The sequence below is a fragment of the Salvelinus alpinus genome, chromosome 3 (assembly GCF_045679555.1).
Source record: "Salvelinus alpinus chromosome 3, SLU_Salpinus.1, whole genome shotgun sequence".
Lineage (NCBI taxonomy): Eukaryota > Metazoa > Chordata > Actinopteri > Salmoniformes > Salmonidae > Salvelinus > Salvelinus alpinus.
The window spans coordinates 23,788,654-23,809,564 of NC_092088.1; the positions used below are offsets into that span (position 1 = coordinate 23,788,654).

Genomic DNA, 20,911 nt, shown 5'->3' on the forward strand with positions numbered 1-20,911 from the left:
CGCAGTCACAACTGAATTTATTAGCCATTGGCCAAAACACAGGCGGGGCAAACTGCATACTCAAGAAGTAGTCTTGAAGAACTCACTCAGTTTCCCAAAAGTTGTATTGGATGTACTGCAACAGTGAAACATTGGCTTGATAGCAGTCTAGTGTGCAAGACTTTGAATAAATGTGTCACTCGTTACAGAAAAAAAAAAAAAATCATATGCATTTATTATTTTTGTGGGGGGGAATACCAAGATATATTCTGTATATAGCCAGACAAACTGTTAAAAAGGCTACATCAGCTCCATCACTGACAGGTCAAACAAACATTGAGGATACAGATGCAGCACAAACGGCCCATCTTCCCCCAGCAAAATTAACAATCTGCTTTAGAATAGAGTACTGTGAAGGGTTAAAGAGGCACTATGCAGAAGTTCCTGGTTACTAAAATTCAAATAGTTTTCCCAATTTCAGTTTATGTGACCAAACAAGCAAGTATAGTGTAGAGAATCATTGTACCATCTAAACTGCTGTGAAACATTTTCCATAACCAAAAATATTGTATTTTCAGCTGGTGTACAAAACTGAAAGTAAAAACTGAAACTTAAGCACAGGAAGCATAGAACAGATCTACTGCTTCTTAGACCTGCTTTCATTTTGAATGACAGATCTATAACTCACATTTCTATGTGAATTTGGCAGCATTGCCCAAAAAGTTACATATTGCAGCTTTAAATGGCTCATCTACTGGCAAATGACAAGTTTGATTACATGAAACCATGGATCTATTCACATTACATCATGTCATAACAAAACATACAGCATCACAATACTTAACAGAAGTGTGAACATAACATGGAATTCATTGGTATCAAAATCCCAGCAACCATGCATGGTTGCCATTTCATTTTGTATACACAGTGAATATACCACACACTGCATTAATTGAGGAACCAGCAGATAAGATTCGAGTTAACTGAATATTCCCTTTGAGTGTGGTGGTGGGGCTGTGGTGGTATTTGATTGATCATCTAGAATAATGGTAGTGGTTGGTCAGGAAAGCAGCTGGATGATTTCCCTGGCTCGTTGTATCCTCTGCTGGGCATCTGTGTCCTGTTCCCCCTCCCGCACCAATGTCTCAGCCTTCTGCACGGTGGTGTCCCTGGCCGCCCCACGCAGCCCCTCCAGGTAAGACAGAAGCACAGAGAAGTTCTCATCTGGGATCTGTGGTGACAGAGAACGTGATTTTGTCCTTATGTAAGAAAAGTTACTGCCTCATTGACTTCTTAGGATTTTGAAATAAATAACTACCTAATTAGTATATTATAAAGGCTATGTTCTTTTTCAGGTGAGATACAGGTAAGGGTGTCATAACAGGGAGGGATATTTGCACAGAAAGCCATGTCTGTTAACTGGCAGTGGAAAGGAGACACTCAACACAAATGAGCAAGCTCTCCCAACAGGGGGAGCCCTAAGATTGCTCTTTGGGGGTTTAGGTTTGATTACAAGCAAGAAAAGTGTTTGTAAAAAGCACAATCAATATCTGATTAGATGGATGAAAAGGGTTTCCACCCAGGTCTTAGGACAGTTTACCTTCTCTGAGTCAAACATGTGCTGTAGTAGCCACGTCTGCCTGGTCTTCTGGAACTTCCACTCCTTACGGTTCTCAGCCCAACTGCAAAGATGGAGAAAGACAAATAGATAAGCCAGAGCTCACCTCCAACAAAGACCATGCTGTATTTAAGGTTGCTAACAAGTTACATTTTACAGTGATCATCCAGTACTGTAGCAAATTTGATGCACAGTAGTACTCAATTTGGAATGTGTTTGGGGACATTTATGTCCAACATACAGCAACATCAGCAGTGAAGAGTGCAATAAACAGAAGATATCCGTTTTACTTGAAGTTGCCGTGTGTGGGTGTGATTCATATGGTGCACTCTCCTCACTTACCAGGTAAGGTAGTCTAGCGCCTGCTGGGGAGCTATGGGTTTGGAGGCCTCATCTTTATCTTCCGTCTTCCCTTCAGCTTTAAGTTGATCCTTTTTCTCCTTTTTCAGAATCTTCTTCATTTTCCTCTCGAGGACTCGTTTCTCCTCTGGACTCAAGTCCTCCTCTCCCTCCATCACTTTATCTTCCCCCTCATCTTCTGCTGCAGCTGGGACTATGATTGGCCCGGGACTCTGCTCAACAAAACCAGAGATTTATTTTTTTATTCATAAAAATAATTTCCTAATGGGATTTTTTTTTTTAATCACACTCGTATTTATTATCTCTACAATGTACTGGATAAGATATCTTTTTTTATACTTTTATTGGACTTAACTACATATCAGATTCATTTCATATCTCATTCTGCTAAGGGATGGAGGTAAAACATAAGTGAGTGGTGTCTTGCGCCTCAACCTCGCCTCCAGCTGGGCTGAGGCTACTTCCTGTCCCTTTGGCTGTTCAAGGGCCATTTCCTGTATCTACAGCAAAGTGAGGCCAGCAAGAGACACATTCTGAAGTTCAATATGGTAAACCGTACCTCAGGTTAAATCGGAAGAGCTCCTTCCCACATCCTGTCTCTAGCAAAGTGAAAATAAACAGCCTTCCATCACATGCCAATCGTTACACATAACTTTTCAATTAAAGAGTCCGTGAAACTTCAGCTGTCTCATTACTGAAATGAAGATCATCGTCTGGTGAAAGTATATTGAGCCACTTTAAAAGACAAAGGAGTAAGAAAATATCAAGCTGTTAGAACTAAAAGGAGCAAATAGGGAGAGAGCAGAAGAGAAGGTACGAGAGCAGGGTGTCGATTCAAGCTACAGCGAGACTACAGTCACCCTTCAGGCATTTTCCATTTCTGCGTATTTACAGGGGTGAATCTGACGTACACAGTTTGAAATAAGTCCAGGGAAAATAGTTCCATTGATGCTCAGAGCATTTTCCACTGTGAAAATAAGTCAATTGAACTGCTCCACAGACTTAATAAAAAACAAAAACAAAGCCATTTGAAACACATTAGGAAAAAGAGGAACTTGCGTCGAGAGGTAAAGGGTACATTTGTCTTTGTACAAGAGAAGATTGATGAATTGAAAAGATTTAGCATTTTGGATTTAGTTTCTTGGAAAAGTAAACCCCATTACTTCCAAAAAAGAAAAGTGTAATTCATATGAAAAACACAGACACCTTCTCAGACAAACTCAAACAAGGGACATTTGTCTTGTGGGTTTCTATAGTCATAAAAAAACAAGTGTGGGAGGAAAAGATTTAGATCACGTGGCCACCAAGTCATTTTCAGAATATGCTGGCTGGGTGTAGCCAATAAAAATACAACAACCTCTCCACTGAAACTTGATGACTTGCTACGCTCGCCTATATCCACGCAACATGCATCAATCTCAGAGAATGAGACTTTAGATCGCCTTGGCAGACAGAGTTAGTGAAAATAAACAGAAGACGCCAGCCGAAAGTGAAAATGGTAAGCGGAAACATTTGTTGCTTTGTGTGCAGTGAGTTCCTCCCAACGTTTGGTACTCAAAGCAGGGTATGGAGAGGTCTATGTGGTGATAGTCCACAAACCAACGTTTTCTTAGATACTGTCTATGAGAAATAAGGGACTAGGAAGTTCTCTACACTGCTGAGAGAGCCAACACAGAGCTGGCAGGGTGTAGTTTTTATATGTTGGTAAAATTAGCCATTTCTGCAAAGCTGAATGACATGGTAACATCCATCTTAGTGTGATGCTCTTTCGGGGGGAAAAATTGCAGGTGCAGTAAAATTGATTAAATTGAGATTTTGTGTCACTGGCCTACACACAATACCCCATAAACGTAAAAGTGGAATTATGTTTTTAGTCCTTTTTATAAATTAATTAAAAATAAAAAGCTGAAATGTGATGAGTAAATAAGTATTCAACCCCTTTGTTATTGCAAGCCTAAATAAGTTCAGGAGTAAAAATTTGCAGAACAAGTCATGTAAGTTGCATGGACTCTGTGTAAAAATTGTGTTTAACATGATTTTTGAATGACTACCTCATCTTTGTACCCCACATATACAATTATCTGCAAGGTCCCTCAGTCAAGCAGTGAATGCCAAACACAGAATAAACCGCAAAGACCAGGGCGGTTTACTAATGCCTGTTTACTAATGCCTTGCAAAGAAGGGCGCCTATTGGTATATCAATACAACGAGTCACTACAAAGATATAAGCGTGCTTCCTAACTCAGTTTCCGGAGAGGAAGGAAACCGCTTAGGGATTTCACCACGAGGCCAATGGTGACTTTAAAACAGTTACAGAGTTTAATGACTGCGATGAGAGAAAGCTGATGGTGGATCAACAACATTGTAGTTACTCCACAATTCTAACCTAAATGACAGAGTGTACAGGCTTCCTTCTTTTCAGAATACAAATATTTCAAAACATGCATCCTGTTTGCAATAAGACACTAAAGTAAAACTGCCAAAAATGTGGCAAAGAAATTAACTTTATGTCCTGAATACAAAGTGTTATGTTTGGGGCAAATCCAACACAACCTGCAGTTTAATTTGAGCCGGATCCTGTACCACTCAGTTTTGGACTGTTTCGTTCTGGGAACCCATTTGCCAGGATCCGGTACCTTTCTTAGCATGAAAAATTCATTTTCACAGTTTGCAATGTAAAAGTTATAATTAAAGCAATCAGAGGTAATTCAAGTTGCCTCCTCTGTAATTCTCCTACTACCCAAATAACATAATGTGAAAACGTGCCTGATATTTTCAGAATTGACTTGGACCGGCCTGGGTTTATGCAACATCGCAGCCTATAGACCGACGCGTGGCCATTGCTGTGGTGAGAGAGAAGCGCCTCTGTATCTCTCAGAACTAGAATGACATTAACTTATATGATCTCTCTCCTGCTCTCTGATAGACATGAGGCTGCAACTCTCTTCTCTCCAGCGTTGCATTTCATAATTAATTTCATAATAGAATAATAGCCACAGCAACGATGCTAGAGGTGACATAACACCCCATATAAATTGAAATACATTTGCCAAAGTTATATAGAATTACTTCTGTCTGTTCAGAAATAAAGTCTATAATTTAGCCACAGAGGATCAATAGCTTTAAAATAATAATAATAATGTATTGCCTAGCTGTGGATTGTGTGTAACCCAATCAAAAGGCATGCCTACAGTTGGGAACGTGTGGCAAATCGGTCAGTGAGCAACATTCAAACAAAACAGGCCTTTTGCAATATTTCAACTGCATTGTTTTACAAAGTAAAACGAGAGAGGCTTCAGCCATCGCCGGTGAGTGAGATGCGCATCGTTGTGTGAGTCAGTGAAACTGGAAATCTTTTTTACACACCTAGGTCTTGGCTATTGATGTTTTCAAGACAAAGTTGTTTTTCTTGATCTCAGATTCTCAGTTTGTCAGTGTCAAAGTAGGCCGTTCGATCATTCCGATAATTTGTGAGGTATTAAAAAAAAAAAGCAGCTCAAATCTTAAGTAATCTAAAATGATATAGAATTGCGTGAAATTAGTCGATAACAAGGCACTTCAAATCGGCTTGAAAATATGGCAAGACTTGAAAACGGCTGTTTAGCAATGATCAACAACCAACTTGACAGAGCTTGAATAATTTAAAAGAAAGTGCAAATATTGTACAATCCAGGTGTGCAAAGCTCTTAGATACTTACCCAGAAATACTCACAGCTGTAATCACTGCCAAAGGTGATTCTAACATGTATTGACTCAGGGGTGTAAATACGTATGTAAATTAGATTTCTGTATTTCATTTTCAAAAAATTAAGAACAAATTCTAAAAACATGTTTTCACTGTCATTATGGGGTATTACGTGTAGATGGGTGTGAAAAAAATATGTATTTCATAACATTTTGAATTCAGGCTGTAACACAACAAAAATGTTGAATAAGTCCAGGGGTATGAATACTTTCTGAAGGCACTGTAACTGGTTAAAGCATTGAACCGACTGTAATAAACTCAGCAAAAAAAGAAACGTCCCTTTTTCAGGACCCTGTCTTTCAAAGATAATTCGTAAAAAATCCTAATAACTTCACAGATCTTCATTGTAAAGGGTTTAAACACCGTTTCCCATGCTTTTTCAATGAACCAGAACCAATTCATGAAAATACACCCGTGGAACGGTCGTTAAGACACTAACAGCTTACAGACGGTAGGCAATTAAGGTCACAGTTATGAAAACTTAGGACACTAAAGAGGCCTTTCTACGGACTCTGAAAAACACCAAAAGAAAGATGCCTAGGGTCCCTGCTCATCTGCGTGAACGTGCCTTAGGCATGCTGCAAGGAGGCATGAGGACTGCAGATGTGACCAGGGCAATAAATTGCAACGTCAGTTCTGTGAAGCGCTTAAGACAGCACTACAGGGAGACAGGGCGGACAGCTGATCGTTCTCGCAGTGGCAGACCACGTGTAACAACACCCGCACAGGATCGATACATCCGAACATCACACCTGCGGGACAGGTACAGGATGGCAACAACAACTGCCCGAGTTACACCAGGAACGCACAATCCCTCCATCAGTGCTCAGACTGTCCGCAATAGGCTGAGAGAGGCTGGACTGAGGGCTTGTAGGCATGTTGTAAGGCAGGTCCTCACCAGACATCACCGGCAACAACGTCGCCTATGGGCACAAACCCACCGTCGCTGGACCAGACAAGACTGGCAAAAAGTGCTCTTCACTGACGAGTCGCGGTTTTGTCTCACCCGGGGTGATGGTCGGACTCGCGTTTATCATCGAAGGAATGAGCGTTACACCGAGGCCTGTACTCTGGAGTGAGATGGATTTGGAGGTGGAGGGTCCGTCATGGTCTGGGGCGGTGTCACAGCATCATCGGACTGAGCTTGTTGTCATTGCAGGCAATCTCAACTCTGTGCGTTACAGGGAAGACATCCTCCTCCCTCATTTGGTACCCTTCCTGCAGGCTCATCCTGACATGACCCTCCAGCATGACAATGCCACCAGCCATACTACTCACTCTGTGCGTGATTTCCTGCAAGACAGGAATGTCAGTGTTCTGTCATGGCCAGCAAAGAGCCTGTATCTCAATACCATTGAGCACGTCTGGGACCTGTTGGATCGGAAGTTGAGGGCTAGGGCCATTCCCCCCAGAAAGGTCCGGGAACTTGCAGGTGCCTTGGTGGAAGAGTGGGGTAACATCTCACAGCAAGAACTGGCAAATCTGGTGCAGTCCATGAGGAGGAGATGCACTGCAGTACTTAATGCAGCTGGTGGCCACACCAGATACTGACTGTTACTTTTGATTTTGACCCCCCCTTTGTTCAGGGACAAATTATTCCATTTCTGTTAGTCACATGTCTGTGGAACTTGTTCAGTTTATGTCTCAGTTGTTCAATCTTGTTATGGTCATACAAATATTTACACATGTTAAGTTTGCTGAAAATAAACGCAGTTGACAGTGAGAGGACGTTTATTTTTTTGCTGAGTTTATAACTCCTCTGGATACCAGTCCAAACACATTCAGTAACACCCTGTGAAAGCACACAAGGCTCCCGACACCGGTTTTGATATTTCTACGTTTCATCAACTCTTTAATTGGTGTGACTGTATTGGCATTGTTTATAATGTCGTCTTTGGTGTGTAACTGCAGGTACAAAGCAAATGCTCAGTGACTGAACATGAGATGATGTTATAACTGGAACAGTGTTGTGTAATCTCATCAATGAAAACTGGATTGTGTACTCTTATTGTTCTAAATTGCCATGTGTTTTTTTTCCCTCATTGGACACAAGGCAAATCAAACAGACTTTCTGCCCCAGACTGAGATGAGCACCGACATGCAACCCTTCAACATCACCTCAACATCCAGCCCCTTCAACACCTCAGACTTCATTGCGAAAATCGCAGCCAACGACCTGACATCCAGGGCCAACTACGTCTACGCGCTTTGTGCTGTGCTGGGCTTGGCCTCAGCATGCATTCTACTCTACGCCTTAATTCGGTCCTACAGAGCCCAAAGACACCTGGCCTGGCTGGACTCCCTGCTCTGGGCCTTTTCCAGCTCCCAGCTCCTTCTCTTGCTCCTCTCCCTCTCTTCCGTAGCACACCGGCCCAGCTACCTGGTGACCACACACATCGGCTGTGCTGCACTCGCCTTCACCGTCAACATGGCATCCCTCTGCGGGCTGTTGCTCCTGGTGCTCATGGGATACGCCCTGACCTTTGACACCCCAACTCACGCCCTGCTGAAGAGGCCTGGGGTCTGTGTGGCTCTGGTGGTTCTGGTTTCTATCCTGTGCTCCTTGGTGCTGGCCAGACTCCGAGACCCCCCCAAGGAACTGCATTTGGAGGGCATATGTATTATAGACCCAACTGAGGCAGGAAGGTCTTATGCCATGGCGAAGCTTTGTCTAGGGTTCCTAATTCCCTACCTCCTCCTGCTGGGGCTCCTGACAGGCGGCTGCGTCCGCCAATGGAAATCCAGCAGCCGGTTCCTCTCCGGATCAGAGGAAGGTCCGGTGTTCCTGGCAGTGGCTGTGGTGATATTTGTGTGTCAGCTATTCCATGGCATTGTGCTGGTAAGGGGGGCAGGGATGCAGCAGGCTGGTGTTCTCAGCTATCACGAGAGGGCGTTCATGCATGTGTCCGAGTTTGTGATGTTCTCTGGGAGTTGTGTGTGTCTAGTGTTAGTGCTCCTGCTGCATAAACCGTGCAGGGAGAGCCTTCTGGAGGTGACCAGGCAGCTCCGCGACTGCTGCCGGGGCCTGGGGGGCCGACAGACCCACAGACACATCATGGACCCCCATATTGAGATTGCTGACACTCAGGACTATAACCCTTAGGTCAATAACCATCTCAGGCATTCTGGATTCAGGAAAATTATGCCTTTTTTAAGACTGCCAAATCTATCCGTATAAACGTTGATTCATATACATTAGAAGCTGACAGCAGATAACTTAAAAAAGCAAGGTTACATTCTGGAAGTTTAGTTGCTGATCGTTTACATTTAATTTTGGCTTGAATTTGAAGACTGTAAATAGTGTTACTCAGACAGTTTTGTTTTCCAATGTACTTTTTTAATGTAATGATCATAATCTTATTTCATGCATGAACAGCGTACTGTTACTTTACCAACTGACTTTTGTTTCTGAAAACTGTTTTTCTGCTAAATCGTACGATGTCTGTACATTTAATTGGTGACTTTTGCAATATGATGATAATGAATTTGCAAACGAATTAGAGTACAACGAAGTTGTGCAATGACAAATAAACCATGAACAATCATTGGCAAGACTATTTCTACTAATTCAACTGACATCATGTGCTATTGTTTCTACACTTAGACTTGCTCTTTGACACACCCCTCTTCCAAGAAACAGACAGTGGCTGTGTTTGCATAAACATGTTTTACACAAAAACCCATTCAAACTCAATGTCACAATATGACGACTGAATAGTGGGAAAACACCTTACATTGGAAACACAGTGCATTCGGAAAGTACTCAGACCTTCCCTTTTACCACATTTTGTTACGTTACAGACTTACTCTAAAATGTATTAGAATTATATATTTTTGTCATCAATCTACACACAAAACCCCATAATGACAAAGCAAAAACAGGTTTGAGACATTTTTGCAAATGTACTACAAATAAAAAACTGAAATAGCTGATTTACATAAGTATTCAGAGCCTTTGGTATAAGCCTCGAAATTGAGCTCAGGTGCATCCTGTTTCCATTGATCATCCTTGAGATGTTTCTACAACTTGAAGTCCACCTGTTGTAAATTTAATTGATTGAATTAAATTGGACATGATTTGCAAAGGCACACACCTGTCTATAGAAGGTCCCACAGTTGACAGTGCATGTCAAAGCAAAAACCAAGCCATTAGGTCGAAGGAATTGTCCTTAGAGCTCCGAGACAGGATTGTGTCGAGGCACAGATCTGGGGAAGGGTACCAAAACATTTCTGCAACATTGAAGTTCCCCATGAACACAGTGGCCTCCATCATTCTTAAATGGAAAAAGTTCGGAACCACCAAGACTCTTCCTAGAGCTGGCCACCCGGCCAAACTGAGCAATCGGGGGAGAAAGACTTTGGTCAGGGAAGTGACCAAGAACCCGATGATCACTCTGACAAAGCTCCAAAGGTCCTCTGTGGAGATGGGAGAACCTTCCAGAAGGTTAACCATCTCTGCAGAAATCCACAAATCAGGCCTTTATGGTAGTGTCCAGACAGAAGCCACTCCTCAGTAAAAGGCACATGACAGCCTGCTTGGAGTTTGTCAAAAGGCACCTAAAGGACTGACCATGAGAAACAAGATTCTCTGGTCTGATGAAACCAAGATTGAACTCTTTGGCCTGAATGCCAAGCATCACATCTGGAGGAAACCTGGCACCCTCCCTACGGTGAAGTATGGTGATGGCAGCATCATGCTGTGGGGATGTTTTTCAGCAGCAGGGACTGGAAGACTATTCAGGATCGAGGGAAAGTTGAATGGAGCAAAGTACAGAGAGGTCCTTGATGAAAACCTGCTCCAAAGTGCTCAGGACCTCAGACTGGGGCAAAGGTTCACCTTCCAACAGCACAACAACCCTAAGCACACAGCCAAGACAATGCAGGAGTGGCTTCGGAACAAGTCTCTGAATGTCCTTAAGTGGCCCAACCAGAGCCCGGACTTGAACCCAATCAAACATCTCTGGAGAGACCTGAAAATAGCCGTGCAGCAACGCTCCCCATCCAACCTGACAGAGCTTGAGAAGATCTGCAGAGATGAATGGGAGAAACTCCCCAAATACAGGTTGTCAAGCTTGTAGCGTCATACCCAAGAAGACGCAAGGCTGTAATCGCTGCCAAAGTTGCTTCAACAAAATACTGAGTAAAGGGTCTGAATTCTTATGTAAATGTGATTTCTCCATTTTTATAAATGTGCAAAAAATTATACAAAAATCTGTTTTTGAATTGTCATTATGGAGCAATGGGTGTAGATTGACGAAGGGAAAAAACTATTTAATCAATTTTAGAATAAGGCTGTAACATAACAAAATGTGGAAAAACTCAAGGGGTCTGAATACTTCCCGAATGCACTGTATTTACTAAAGGAATGTACTGAAGAGAAGCTTGCCAAAACATTGGTGTAAGTTTCTTTTGGACTGGATATAGTTCATGCATCCTTAGGTAGTAATCAGTAGAGTGATGAAGAAAATGTCAAATCTTAGCAGCCAGGGGCTTCCTATTCATAGATGGCAGAGACTCATCTAAAAATGGATTGAGAAACTCAGATACATTTAAATACAGAGCTCACAAGAACATTTCCAACAGTGAAAACACGTCCTTAAGTTATTGCGTTGAGTAGGTGATGGCATAACTCTATATAGGGGAGAGTGGGTTAAGTTGAGCCAAGCCTTGTTTCTAGGAAGCGATACACAAAATGGAGTCTGAAGGAAAAAAACTTCCAAAATTATTTTCAGAGAGTCAAATGAATTGGTGTTATGGGTTTCATGATGCTTGTATCTAAACCAAAGGTGATTGTTTTATAACATCAGTTGAGGTCTCTATAAGCTACAAGGTAGCCTAGTGATTAGAGCATTGTGCCAGTAATTGAAAGGTTGCTAGATCGAATCCTCGAACTGACAAGGTAAAAATCTGTCGTTCTGCCCCTGAACAAGGCAATTAACCCACTGTTCCTAGGCCGTCATTGTAAATAAGAACTTGTTCTGAACCGACTTGCCTAGTTAAATAAAAAATATGAGGTTCTAAGCCTAGCATGAAAGTGCATCCTTATAGCTGTGTGGGATAATTATAGTAAAAATGTTTGCCGTGGTAAGTTGAGCCAATGGTCACCATACTAATGATACAATTTTGTCTGTTTTATGCACACTATCTTTTGCAATGTGTCATGGATATGAACAACAAAAAATATTGTACATTTTTATGGTTACAGAGCAGGCGTCATCATGCCCTACGTATATAAACGCAAAACAAGCAAAAGTCTAGCCCCCCTTGTGGTTCTTGAGAGCAGCTAAGGAAGTGAGAGAAGGGGAAAAAGTACATTTGAGTAGCAGCAAAGGGATACAATTTTTAACTGAATGACACTGAAGAGGAACATTGACAAAAATGAATACAAACATGCACCTGTGCGAAAGAGGATATGATAGAGTAGCAGGGTCTTATCTGATCTCACTGACCAGTTTAATGGGCTTATTCGTCTCAAATGCAGAGAACTTGCCCACGAATTGGCACATCGAAATAACATCCATGTCCCAGACAACTGGTGAAGAAATGGAAGGGTAAGTGATATTGAACATAAATGTATGCCTACATTCAGATATAGATCTAAGATATACAATACACCCCATTCCATGAATTAAACTTTGACCTACCACTCCCGTCACAGACAACCCCCATCCACTTACCCCAAGGTGGCTCAACTTACCCTGTCCCTATGCCCAACTTACCCCGTACACAGAGACCCCTTATTGGACAAGCTATGTTTTCAAAACTGTTATGTTTACATCATGAAATCTTATTATTTCCAGGGATAAACAACATCCTGAAAAATATGTAGATATCCTTGTTAGAAATAACACTATATTTCCCTTGACGTTGAATGTAAAAAATTGCTCAACATACCCTACTCTCCACCACAGCATACCAGTTCTGCCATCCATCTTGTTTTGTGTAAATATGAGGCAGTTTCCAGAGTTTCCCCCATAAGTTACCCATACCCAGTGACTCCCTTATTTATATATTTGAACATTCTACATAATGATCCACCCTTCATGCATGGATGATTATACTTGAATAAAAATTCCTTCCATAGAGCAAAAACAGTAAAACGGTGTGAAAAATCATTAAGAATCAGTCTCAAGTAACAAGAAACAGTAGAGAAGACCAGCTATAGCAGAGGACAACAGCAGAGAGAGAGAGGACTGTTTGCATACATCTCTATCTTACGCTGAGGAGCGGGTGACGTCAAATTACTTGGGGGATGAGCCAGTAAGGAAAGTCTACACAGCCTCAGTCGTTGGAAGCTAATGAGAATTGATTGGTGATGGTTGTTAAACATCTACACCGACAGAGAAAGATCTCGACATGAGCAATACATTCTGGTAATGAAAACAACACAGGAAGTCAACAATGTAAGTTTTCTTTTCCTCTTACCTCACCCTCTAAAGGGCAAGTGCTTCAGACTGGCTTAAGAGTGAGTCAGTCGAGCTCTTAAGTTATGACAAGAGAGACAACAATCCATAGTTTAAAAAATATATTAAAAAATCCATAGTTTAGCTAATGCCAGAAAGCCAATACCAAGTATTTAGCTGATCATGTTAAAATACTCTGTTCAAGTTGTCTTTAGTATAGAAGATGATTGATCTTTTTTCAGGCTGCATGGCGAGAATAAGTTTATTTTATATGGTAAAGATATTGCCATAGAAATGTCCTCATCAGCCACTGTACAGGTAGTGTGCGGTTCCAGTTACCTTTGTTCCAAAATGTTTACTACTGCATACATTTTCATGCGTTCATTTATGGTAGTTCACACATCCGCAAGGACAAATCTTCTCAGATAAATAATAATAAAGTAATTATTTTTGTTGTTGTTACTTAAACCAACTGAAGAAGGTCACTGATACTACTGCACTTTGAGCTAGGAGCACAAGAATTTCGTTACACCCGCAATAACATCTGATAAATATATGTGTATGTGACCAATAAAATGTGATTTATTTACCCCCTTCCTAGCACCGTGAGTGAGCCATCAACCCTTCAACCTGAACCAAGAGAGTGCGTTTCTAAAAAACACTTTGTGACTATTTGTGTCCAAACGCCAACACACCTTTGAGTGAGAAACAAAGAGACTATCAGCAGTGGTTATTATTGATGTGGGATTTTTACCTGGCAACAACTCCTTGATACCCCATTGTAAATTACAACTTGGGGCTAGAATTCAACTGCAGGCTCAAAATGACAGATTGTAACTTTTGACACAGACAGACACCAGACCAGACAATGACATGGAGGTGCGCACGTACATGGACTATCCCGTTGCGATTTATAGCAACGTCACAGAGCAGTTGAATGGCTCCTCAGCCCCCTCCTCTGGTCTGGCAGGAGAGGAACCTGACCCCCACCAGCATTACACCATCAGCGTCTTCCTCTCCTGCCTCTACACAATCTTCCTTTTCCCTGTGGGCTTCATCGGGAACGTCCTCATCCTGGCCGTCAACCTGAGCCACAAGGGACGCATGACCGCCCCCGATCTTTACTTTGTCAACCTGGCGGCTGCCGACCTGGTCCTGGTGGCTGACTCCCTGATTGAGGTGTTCAACCTTAGTGAGCACTACTATGACATGGCTGCCCTGTGCACCTTCATGGCCCTGTTCCTGCAGGTCAACATGTACAGCAGCGTCTTCTTCCTGACCTGGATGAGCTTCGACCGGTTTGTGGTGCTGGCGGGCTCAATGGGTCTGGGCAGGAGCATGCCCCGGGCCCGTCTGACCTGCTGCCTGATCTGGGTGACCTCCGCCCTGCTCACCCTACTGCCCTTCACCGTGGCCCAGGTGCAGCACACCGGGGAGCTCCACTTCTGCTTCGCGAACGTATCCCAGATCCAGTGGCTGGAGGTTACGCTGGGCTTCCTGCTGCCCTTCTGCGTGCTGGGCCTCTGCTACTGGAGGATCGCCCTGGTTCTGGTGAGCGCTCAAAGGGAGCACAGTGGGCTTCAGCGGCGGCCACAGAAGAGGAAGGCTTTGAGGATGATTTCTGCGGCCGTGTTGGTGTTCTTTGCCTGTTGGTTACCGCAGAACATGTTTGTCAGTGTGCACCTCCTGAGAGGCGATGTGGATGGAACGCTGTGGCATGACTACCCTCTGACGGCCCACATGGTCAACCTGGCTGCCTTCTCCAACAGCTGCCTCAACCCCCTGGTCTACAGCTTCTTGGGGGAGACCTTCCAGGACAAGCTAAGGAGCTTCATCAAGGAAAACATCAGCTGGGCCAAGTTAGACAGCTCCTGTTGGAGTAGCTAGCCCCTCTGGCCTACCCACTGCAAGCTCCTGCCCCATACTTAAAAGTACCAGTCCCATCACACAACCTCTCCAAAGCTCCTGCTGCCTCTACAAACCAGCCATCCATCCTTCAAATCAAAACTCACCAACATACGTGTGCCCTGGACAGCTACGTGGTGTGTCTGATTTCAATCACTTTCTGACCTCACTCCTTTTGACTTAAACAAATCTTTCATTAGATACTTTTGTGTATATATAGTGTATGTGGACACCCCTTCAAATGAGTGGATTCAGCTATTTCAGCCACACCGTTGCTGACAGGTGTATAAAGTCAGGCACACCACCACGCAACCTCCATAGACAAACATTGGCAGTAGAATAGCCTTACTGAAGAGCTCAGTGACTTTCAATCTGGCACAGTCATAGGATGCCACCTTTCCAGCAAGTCAGTTGGTCAAATGTTTGTCCTGCTAGAGCTGCCCCGGTCAACTGTAAGTGCTGTTATTGTGAAGTAGAAACGTCTAGGAGCAACAACGGCTCAGCCGCTCACACCATGGGACCACTGAATGCTGAAGTGTGTAGCGCGTAAAAAAACGTCTGTCCTCCGTTGCAACACTCACTACCGAGTTCCAAACTGCCTCTGGAAGCAACGTCAGCACAAGGAATGTTCGTCGGGAGCTTCATGAAATGTGTTTCCATGGCCGAGCAGCAGCACGATTCTGTGCTTCCAACATTGTGGCAACTATTTATGGAAGGACCTTTCCTGTTTCAGCATGACAACGCCCCCCTGCACAAAGCAAGGTCCATACGGAAATGGTTTGTTGAGTTCGGTGTGGAAGAACTTGACTGGCCTGCACAGAGCTCTGACCTCAAACCAATCGAACACCTTTGGGATGAATTGGAACACCAACTGCTTACCAGGCCTGAGTTCAGTGCCCGAACTCACTACTGCTCGTGGCTGAATGGAAGCTTACAAACAGGGGTTGTCAAACTATTTTCTTGAAACATTTTTATTTATTGTCATTTTAAACTTTAACATCTAAAAAAAAAGCTTAAACTCTGATTTTCTTCATTGTCACATATTTTATAGTTTAGACCCATTCTAGATAATCTGAGGTGTTTGTTGTGTCCACCATCGGTTGGGACAGCATACTCTTGAATATAAGGGTGGGTGTCATTTCAATCATAGAAATAGAATTCATAGAATGGATATATCCCTTCAGACCACTACAATTTAGCTAGTACATCATTGAAATATAAAATAAATGGACATTTAGAACTTCCAATTACTACCACAAAGATGGGTGCCAGTCCACCCATCGTCAAATGTCTACTTATATGGAAATGTATATTCTATTATCTTTATTTCTATGACTCCAACAGGTTTCCTAGAGAAGATTGAAGGTGTAATTTAAAACTGATATTCCCAATCAAATAAACATTCTCTGATGTGTGGACCTCCAACCATCTTTGTGCTACCATTTGAAAGTAAAAATGTTTCAATTGTATTCCCATTTTAGAACATTTATCAGCCAAAACATGACACCCACCACCCTGTATTGAAGGGCATGCTGTGTCTCAACTGATGGCGAGCAATACAAAAATACCTCAGATTATGCAAAATAGGGTCTAACCTACAACATAACCAAAATGAGAAACAGAGGGTTCAGATAATTGCATAATTATAAAAATATATATATATTTCTGATCACTTCCATGGGCAAATATGTGTAGAACGCTTTGTGTGTGTGTGGCTCATCTAGTGGTGGCACCATACAAAAAATGTTCTGTAATTAAATGAATAAAGCAGGAATATATATAGCAGTTTACCCCAGTAGTTTTGTTTTTCTTCTTCCGCTTCTTTTCCTTCTGTGCATCATCTGCTGGTTGTTTGCGTTTCTTTGAATTTGTCACCACGTCCTCTGAAGTGTTCTTTGACACTGTGGGGACTGGTATAGGAGCCTCCTTGGAATGTAGAAGACCTTATTTAATATCTCATCATGATGAGCTCAGCTTACAAGAAATGTCATGACATATGCCTCTTTGCAATCTTTTTGGAAAAATTTTAATCACCATATTACTGTTATGATACTTGCCTCAATGTAAGTATTTTTCCTTCTCTTTTTTCCTTTGCTTTCCATGTTTTCATCAATGCAGACATCTCTCTCATTTGAATTCAACTTCTTCCTTTTGGACCCACTTCTTTTGGGTTCTGATTCACATGATTTACTCTTCGCCATGATAACCAACTTGTTCCTGAAACATAATTGCATAGTTAGCTAGCGTCACAGTACAGTGTTGGACAATGGACATACTGACATATCTGTCAAGGTAAAAGTCATGACTCTCATATGACGTTTAGCTACAATTTTACTTTGAAAACTAGCTCATTATTACTAGCTATGATACTTGCACTGACTAACTAGCTAGCTATTGTAACGTTACATATCAACAGTGCTAATTACACCACACGAACGTTACAAGCTTGCCATTTAGTTTTAGCATCTTTGACATGCTTTATTGTTTCATGTTAGCAAAAATTACAGCAGGTTACATTCAAAATATGTTAACTTACTAATAAGAATAAACTTAATGTAACAGAATAACTGTACTCGCGTTGACCTCAGCAGCATGGACACCAACATGCGTTGTGTGAATCAGGAAGTGTTGTCGCTCAGGAAGTGTTGTCGCTAGTTGTGATTGGTCAAATAGTCATTTCAGTTCGGTGATTGGTGATTTGGGACTTGTAGTGTAAGTGTGCTAAGTGTGCTGGGACTTGTAGTCTCAAGGTGAATGCTCTTGCAATTTCAATAGATGACGGTAGATGACAATATTGTCCAACATTTTATGCAAGCACAGTATATTGCATCTTTAGCATTTAGGATTATAGTATACAATTCAAAGGCCTCTTCCTCTCGAAAACTAATTTCTTGACGGACACAATGCATTGCACAACGAAATCAAAGATGTATTATAACTAAACCCAAGAGTGACCAAAGCCTGTCGTTTCCAATGGGAGTTGGGCAGAGCCAAGCAAAAGCTAGCGAGAATTTATTTGCATATTTCCGATAGGGAACGCCTACCTTGTGAAGTGCGCGTGTACAATAACTCAATTCGCTCTTGCTCTCCTAGACAACGGCTTTTATTTAATTTTTATTTTGCAAATGGTAAAGTCTACAAAACGCAGTTCACTCTCGCTCCATCTTCTCCCACTGCCGGTTACTGGTTTTCCTTTCATCACCATATTTGGTAGTGAGTGGAAACGCCAGCCGGATGCTTCACATTTATACATCCGGTGAAATATCTGGCTCATTGTTATATGTGTGACGAAATGTTACATGACCTGCATCGAGCTGAGGATTTTGCCATGACATGACCATTCTACAAAATGTCGAGAATAGGACGTGTTTTATCTAGTTTGTCACACTATTCTCTGTGTCGTGGGATTGTGATTGATGGTATCAAGACAAAGCTGAGGTATGTACAATATGAGAAATATAGCCAGATAGCTATTTATGTTCACTTTCATGGACAGTGAGTGGTTCAATGACAATGAGTCAAACCTGACAAAGGAAAGCTAGCAAAGTAGTACACATTTGGTTCAGGTTTTAAAATCATCACTCGCATGAGTGTTCCCAATGTACTGTCATTGGTTATTTGACCTTCCGATTTGACTTGGGAGCTCTATTGGAGCTTCCGGCACCTCATATTTGATCAGTTAGGAGTGATTTACGCATTAGTTAACAGGGATTGCTAGTTAGCTACATTTCCTGCGGTCAGATCTGTGATCATGAGTAGCTGCATATCTGAAGCTTTTTCAAATATGAAAAGGAAAAAGATTACATGATTGCTAAATAGTTTGTGTGTTGTAACCAAAAGATGATAGAATGCACAGCCCAGGCCAGCTTCCAAAATACATCAACAGGTGGCACTATTGTATTGAATTATATTTCTTGATATGTTGTAACAGTTGTCACTTTGGCTTAAGTGTTTTTGTAGATTCTAAAAAGGTTTCTTTCTTTTTCTTTTGAGATTGAACCATATACGGACCCTCTGCTTGACCTCCCATTGCCTGGCTAAGTCAAAGAAACCAGCAGATGAGGATGACGAGGAGTTTAGTCAACCCATCAAGTTCTCTAGCAGTAAAGCCAGTCACAAGACTTGGAATGTAGACCAGTCCCTGGGAAGCAAGTATCAGCGGCCATGGTGGAAAGTCCTCCCCATCAGTCTCTTAGGGGTGAGCTTCTTGCTGTGGTGCGCACTGAGGGGCGAGACGGTTATTGATGAACAGCTTGAGAAGAATCTCTATGAACAGTTGCCTGGCTTACTCTCAGATGAAGAACAAAGCAAATCTAGCTAATATTGTGCAATTAAAAAAATGTATAATTTAAGGCTATTTATTTTAGCTAGATTAGGCCATGTCTATGGCATGCACAATTGGTGTATGCTTCCAGGGCGGTGAGCAATGTTCATAAGATGTATTGTGAAGTTCTGGCTATTGTCCACCTGTGTCCATAAGTGCAGAGGCTCAATATGTATGGTCCAAAATCCAATTGTCATTACATTGTTCACCATCAAGATTTAGACTATCTATGATGAACATTTAGTTGTCAGAATAGTGTGAAGGTAACATTGATGCAGTTTATACTTGACATACAATGGCAGGGGCCATTACCTAGTCTCTGCAGGATGACATGTACACTAAGCAAATCTGAGTGAAATTAACCAAGTTGCTTTACATTGAATGATGTTTTGCAGAAATGTAATTGTAGTTAATGTATTTGAAGCAATGCCTTTTGTAGAGCCACTTGTTTTAACCTCTGGTTTTGAAATGTTCTTTGACTGAGCATGTTTGCTTTGTATAAGTAATTTTGCTTGAATTAAAATGGCCTCAATTTAGTCCTAACTACCGGTTTAGTTATACATTTCCATCCAATTGGTGACATTTGTGCAACTATTCTAAAATCTTAATTTTCCCCACCAGAGGGGTTTCCAAAATGATTTGTGAGTAAAATGCTGTGAGGTGTGGCGCACAAAGCATTTTGGCGTTCAAGCTTCCACATAGCAAAAAGTTCAGCGTTTCCATCACATTTTCAACTGATTGTTTTGTCAAACATGTCCACTCTGGTTTTTGCGCATGCTCGCCAATAATGGAAAGTGTAGGCAGGGTTGGGGAGTAACGATTACAAAAACGGCAACTAATCCGTTACATTACCAGCAAAAATATTGTAATCAGATTATACGTTAGAAAAACTAGAATATTTTTTCGATAACTACTTTGAGAAAAGTATTTTTTGCAAACATCCTTTTCTGAATTTAAATCAGCATCGGAAAAAGACGCACATTTAATTTGTTACACCTGGGCGAGTCTGACAGTTTGGTTCGCGGGAAAGGAGCAGGAATATGCATTTGTAGACTACAGCCAAAGATATGTCTTCCCATGGCGCGACTGTCGGCATCCAACTTAAATAAACGCTTGGAGGTAAGGCGATACGGATATCACTCGATATTGATGTGACGCATATTGCTGCACTCTCATTTAGCGGTTGGCGGTTCACAAATGTTAATGTGTATTTAAACCCAATAATGGTCGAATTCGATACTGAACTGTCAATCGTTTTATATACAAGTGGACAGCCAGTGACTAAAGCGCTCTAGCAACAGTTTAGTGCGGATCACAGCATATTGAAGAGGCTTTTATAGCTCATTCATGCAGATAAATTCCATAGGTTTAATGGACACATGCTCAAACACATTGAATACTAAAATTACATCCATTGATTCTTGAGGTTAGTACAACTGGTACACCCCATAACCTAAACGCTTGTTTTCCATGTTAAGGTAGTGATTTTCTACATTTTTTTCAAACATATACAGAATTTCAGCAACCAGGAATTTGCTGAGCGATTACATTTTATAGACAAAGATCCCACCATGTCA

General features: G+C 41.9%; 4 protein-coding genes across 6 annotated transcripts; 3 read left to right on the forward strand and 1 right to left on the reverse strand.

The window, feature by feature from the left end:
* Positions 1–192: 192 nt before the first annotated feature.
* LOC139570366 (uncharacterized protein C7orf50 homolog) lies at positions 193–18,229 on the reverse strand. 3 transcript variants are annotated; one of them, XM_071392194.1, is made up of 6 exons: positions 18,055–18,229; positions 17,068–17,227; positions 16,802–16,936; positions 1,940–2,169; positions 1,580–1,661; positions 193–1,210 (listed from the first exon to the last, which is right to left on the reverse strand). In XM_071392194.1, the coding sequence occupies exons 2-6, from the start codon at positions 17,209–17,211 to the stop codon at positions 1,040–1,042; spliced, it is 762 nt and encodes a 253-aa protein (XP_071248295.1). In that variant the 5' UTR covers positions 17,212–17,227; positions 18,055–18,229; the 3' UTR covers positions 193–1,039. The 3 variants fall into 3 exon arrangements, with proteins under 3 accessions (XP_071248295.1, XP_071248296.1, XP_071248297.1); XM_071392195.1 differs by lacking the exon at positions 18,055–18,229 and adding an exon at positions 17,547–17,964; XM_071392196.1 differs by lacking the exons at positions 16,802–16,936; positions 17,068–17,227; positions 18,055–18,229 and adding an exon at positions 12,597–12,719.
* Positions 3,285–9,247, forward strand: LOC139570360 (uncharacterized). The gene is made up of 2 exons (XM_071392185.1): positions 3,285–3,455; positions 7,756–9,247. The coding sequence occupies exons 1-2, from the start codon at positions 3,453–3,455 to the stop codon at positions 8,803–8,805; spliced, it is 1,053 nt and encodes a 350-aa protein (XP_071248286.1). The 5' UTR covers positions 3,285–3,452; the 3' UTR covers positions 8,806–9,247.
* On the forward strand, positions 12,967–16,794 carry LOC139570361 (G-protein coupled estrogen receptor 1-like). Its single transcript, XM_071392186.1, has 2 exons — positions 12,967–13,105; positions 13,707–16,794. Exon 2 carries the CDS (start codon positions 13,979–13,981, stop codon positions 14,990–14,992), a length of 1,014 nt encoding a protein of 337 aa, XP_071248287.1. The 5' UTR covers positions 12,967–13,105; positions 13,707–13,978; the 3' UTR covers positions 14,993–16,794.
* Positions 18,230–18,268: 39 nt separating the features above from the next.
* On the forward strand, positions 18,269–19,877 carry uqcc4 (ubiquinol-cytochrome c reductase complex assembly factor 4). Its single transcript, XM_071392198.1, has 2 exons — positions 18,269–18,448; positions 19,004–19,877. The coding sequence occupies exons 1-2, from the start codon at positions 18,360–18,362 to the stop codon at positions 19,329–19,331; spliced, it is 417 nt and encodes a 138-aa protein (XP_071248299.1). The 5' UTR covers positions 18,269–18,359; the 3' UTR covers positions 19,332–19,877.
* Positions 19,878–20,911: the final 1,034 nt, after the last annotated feature.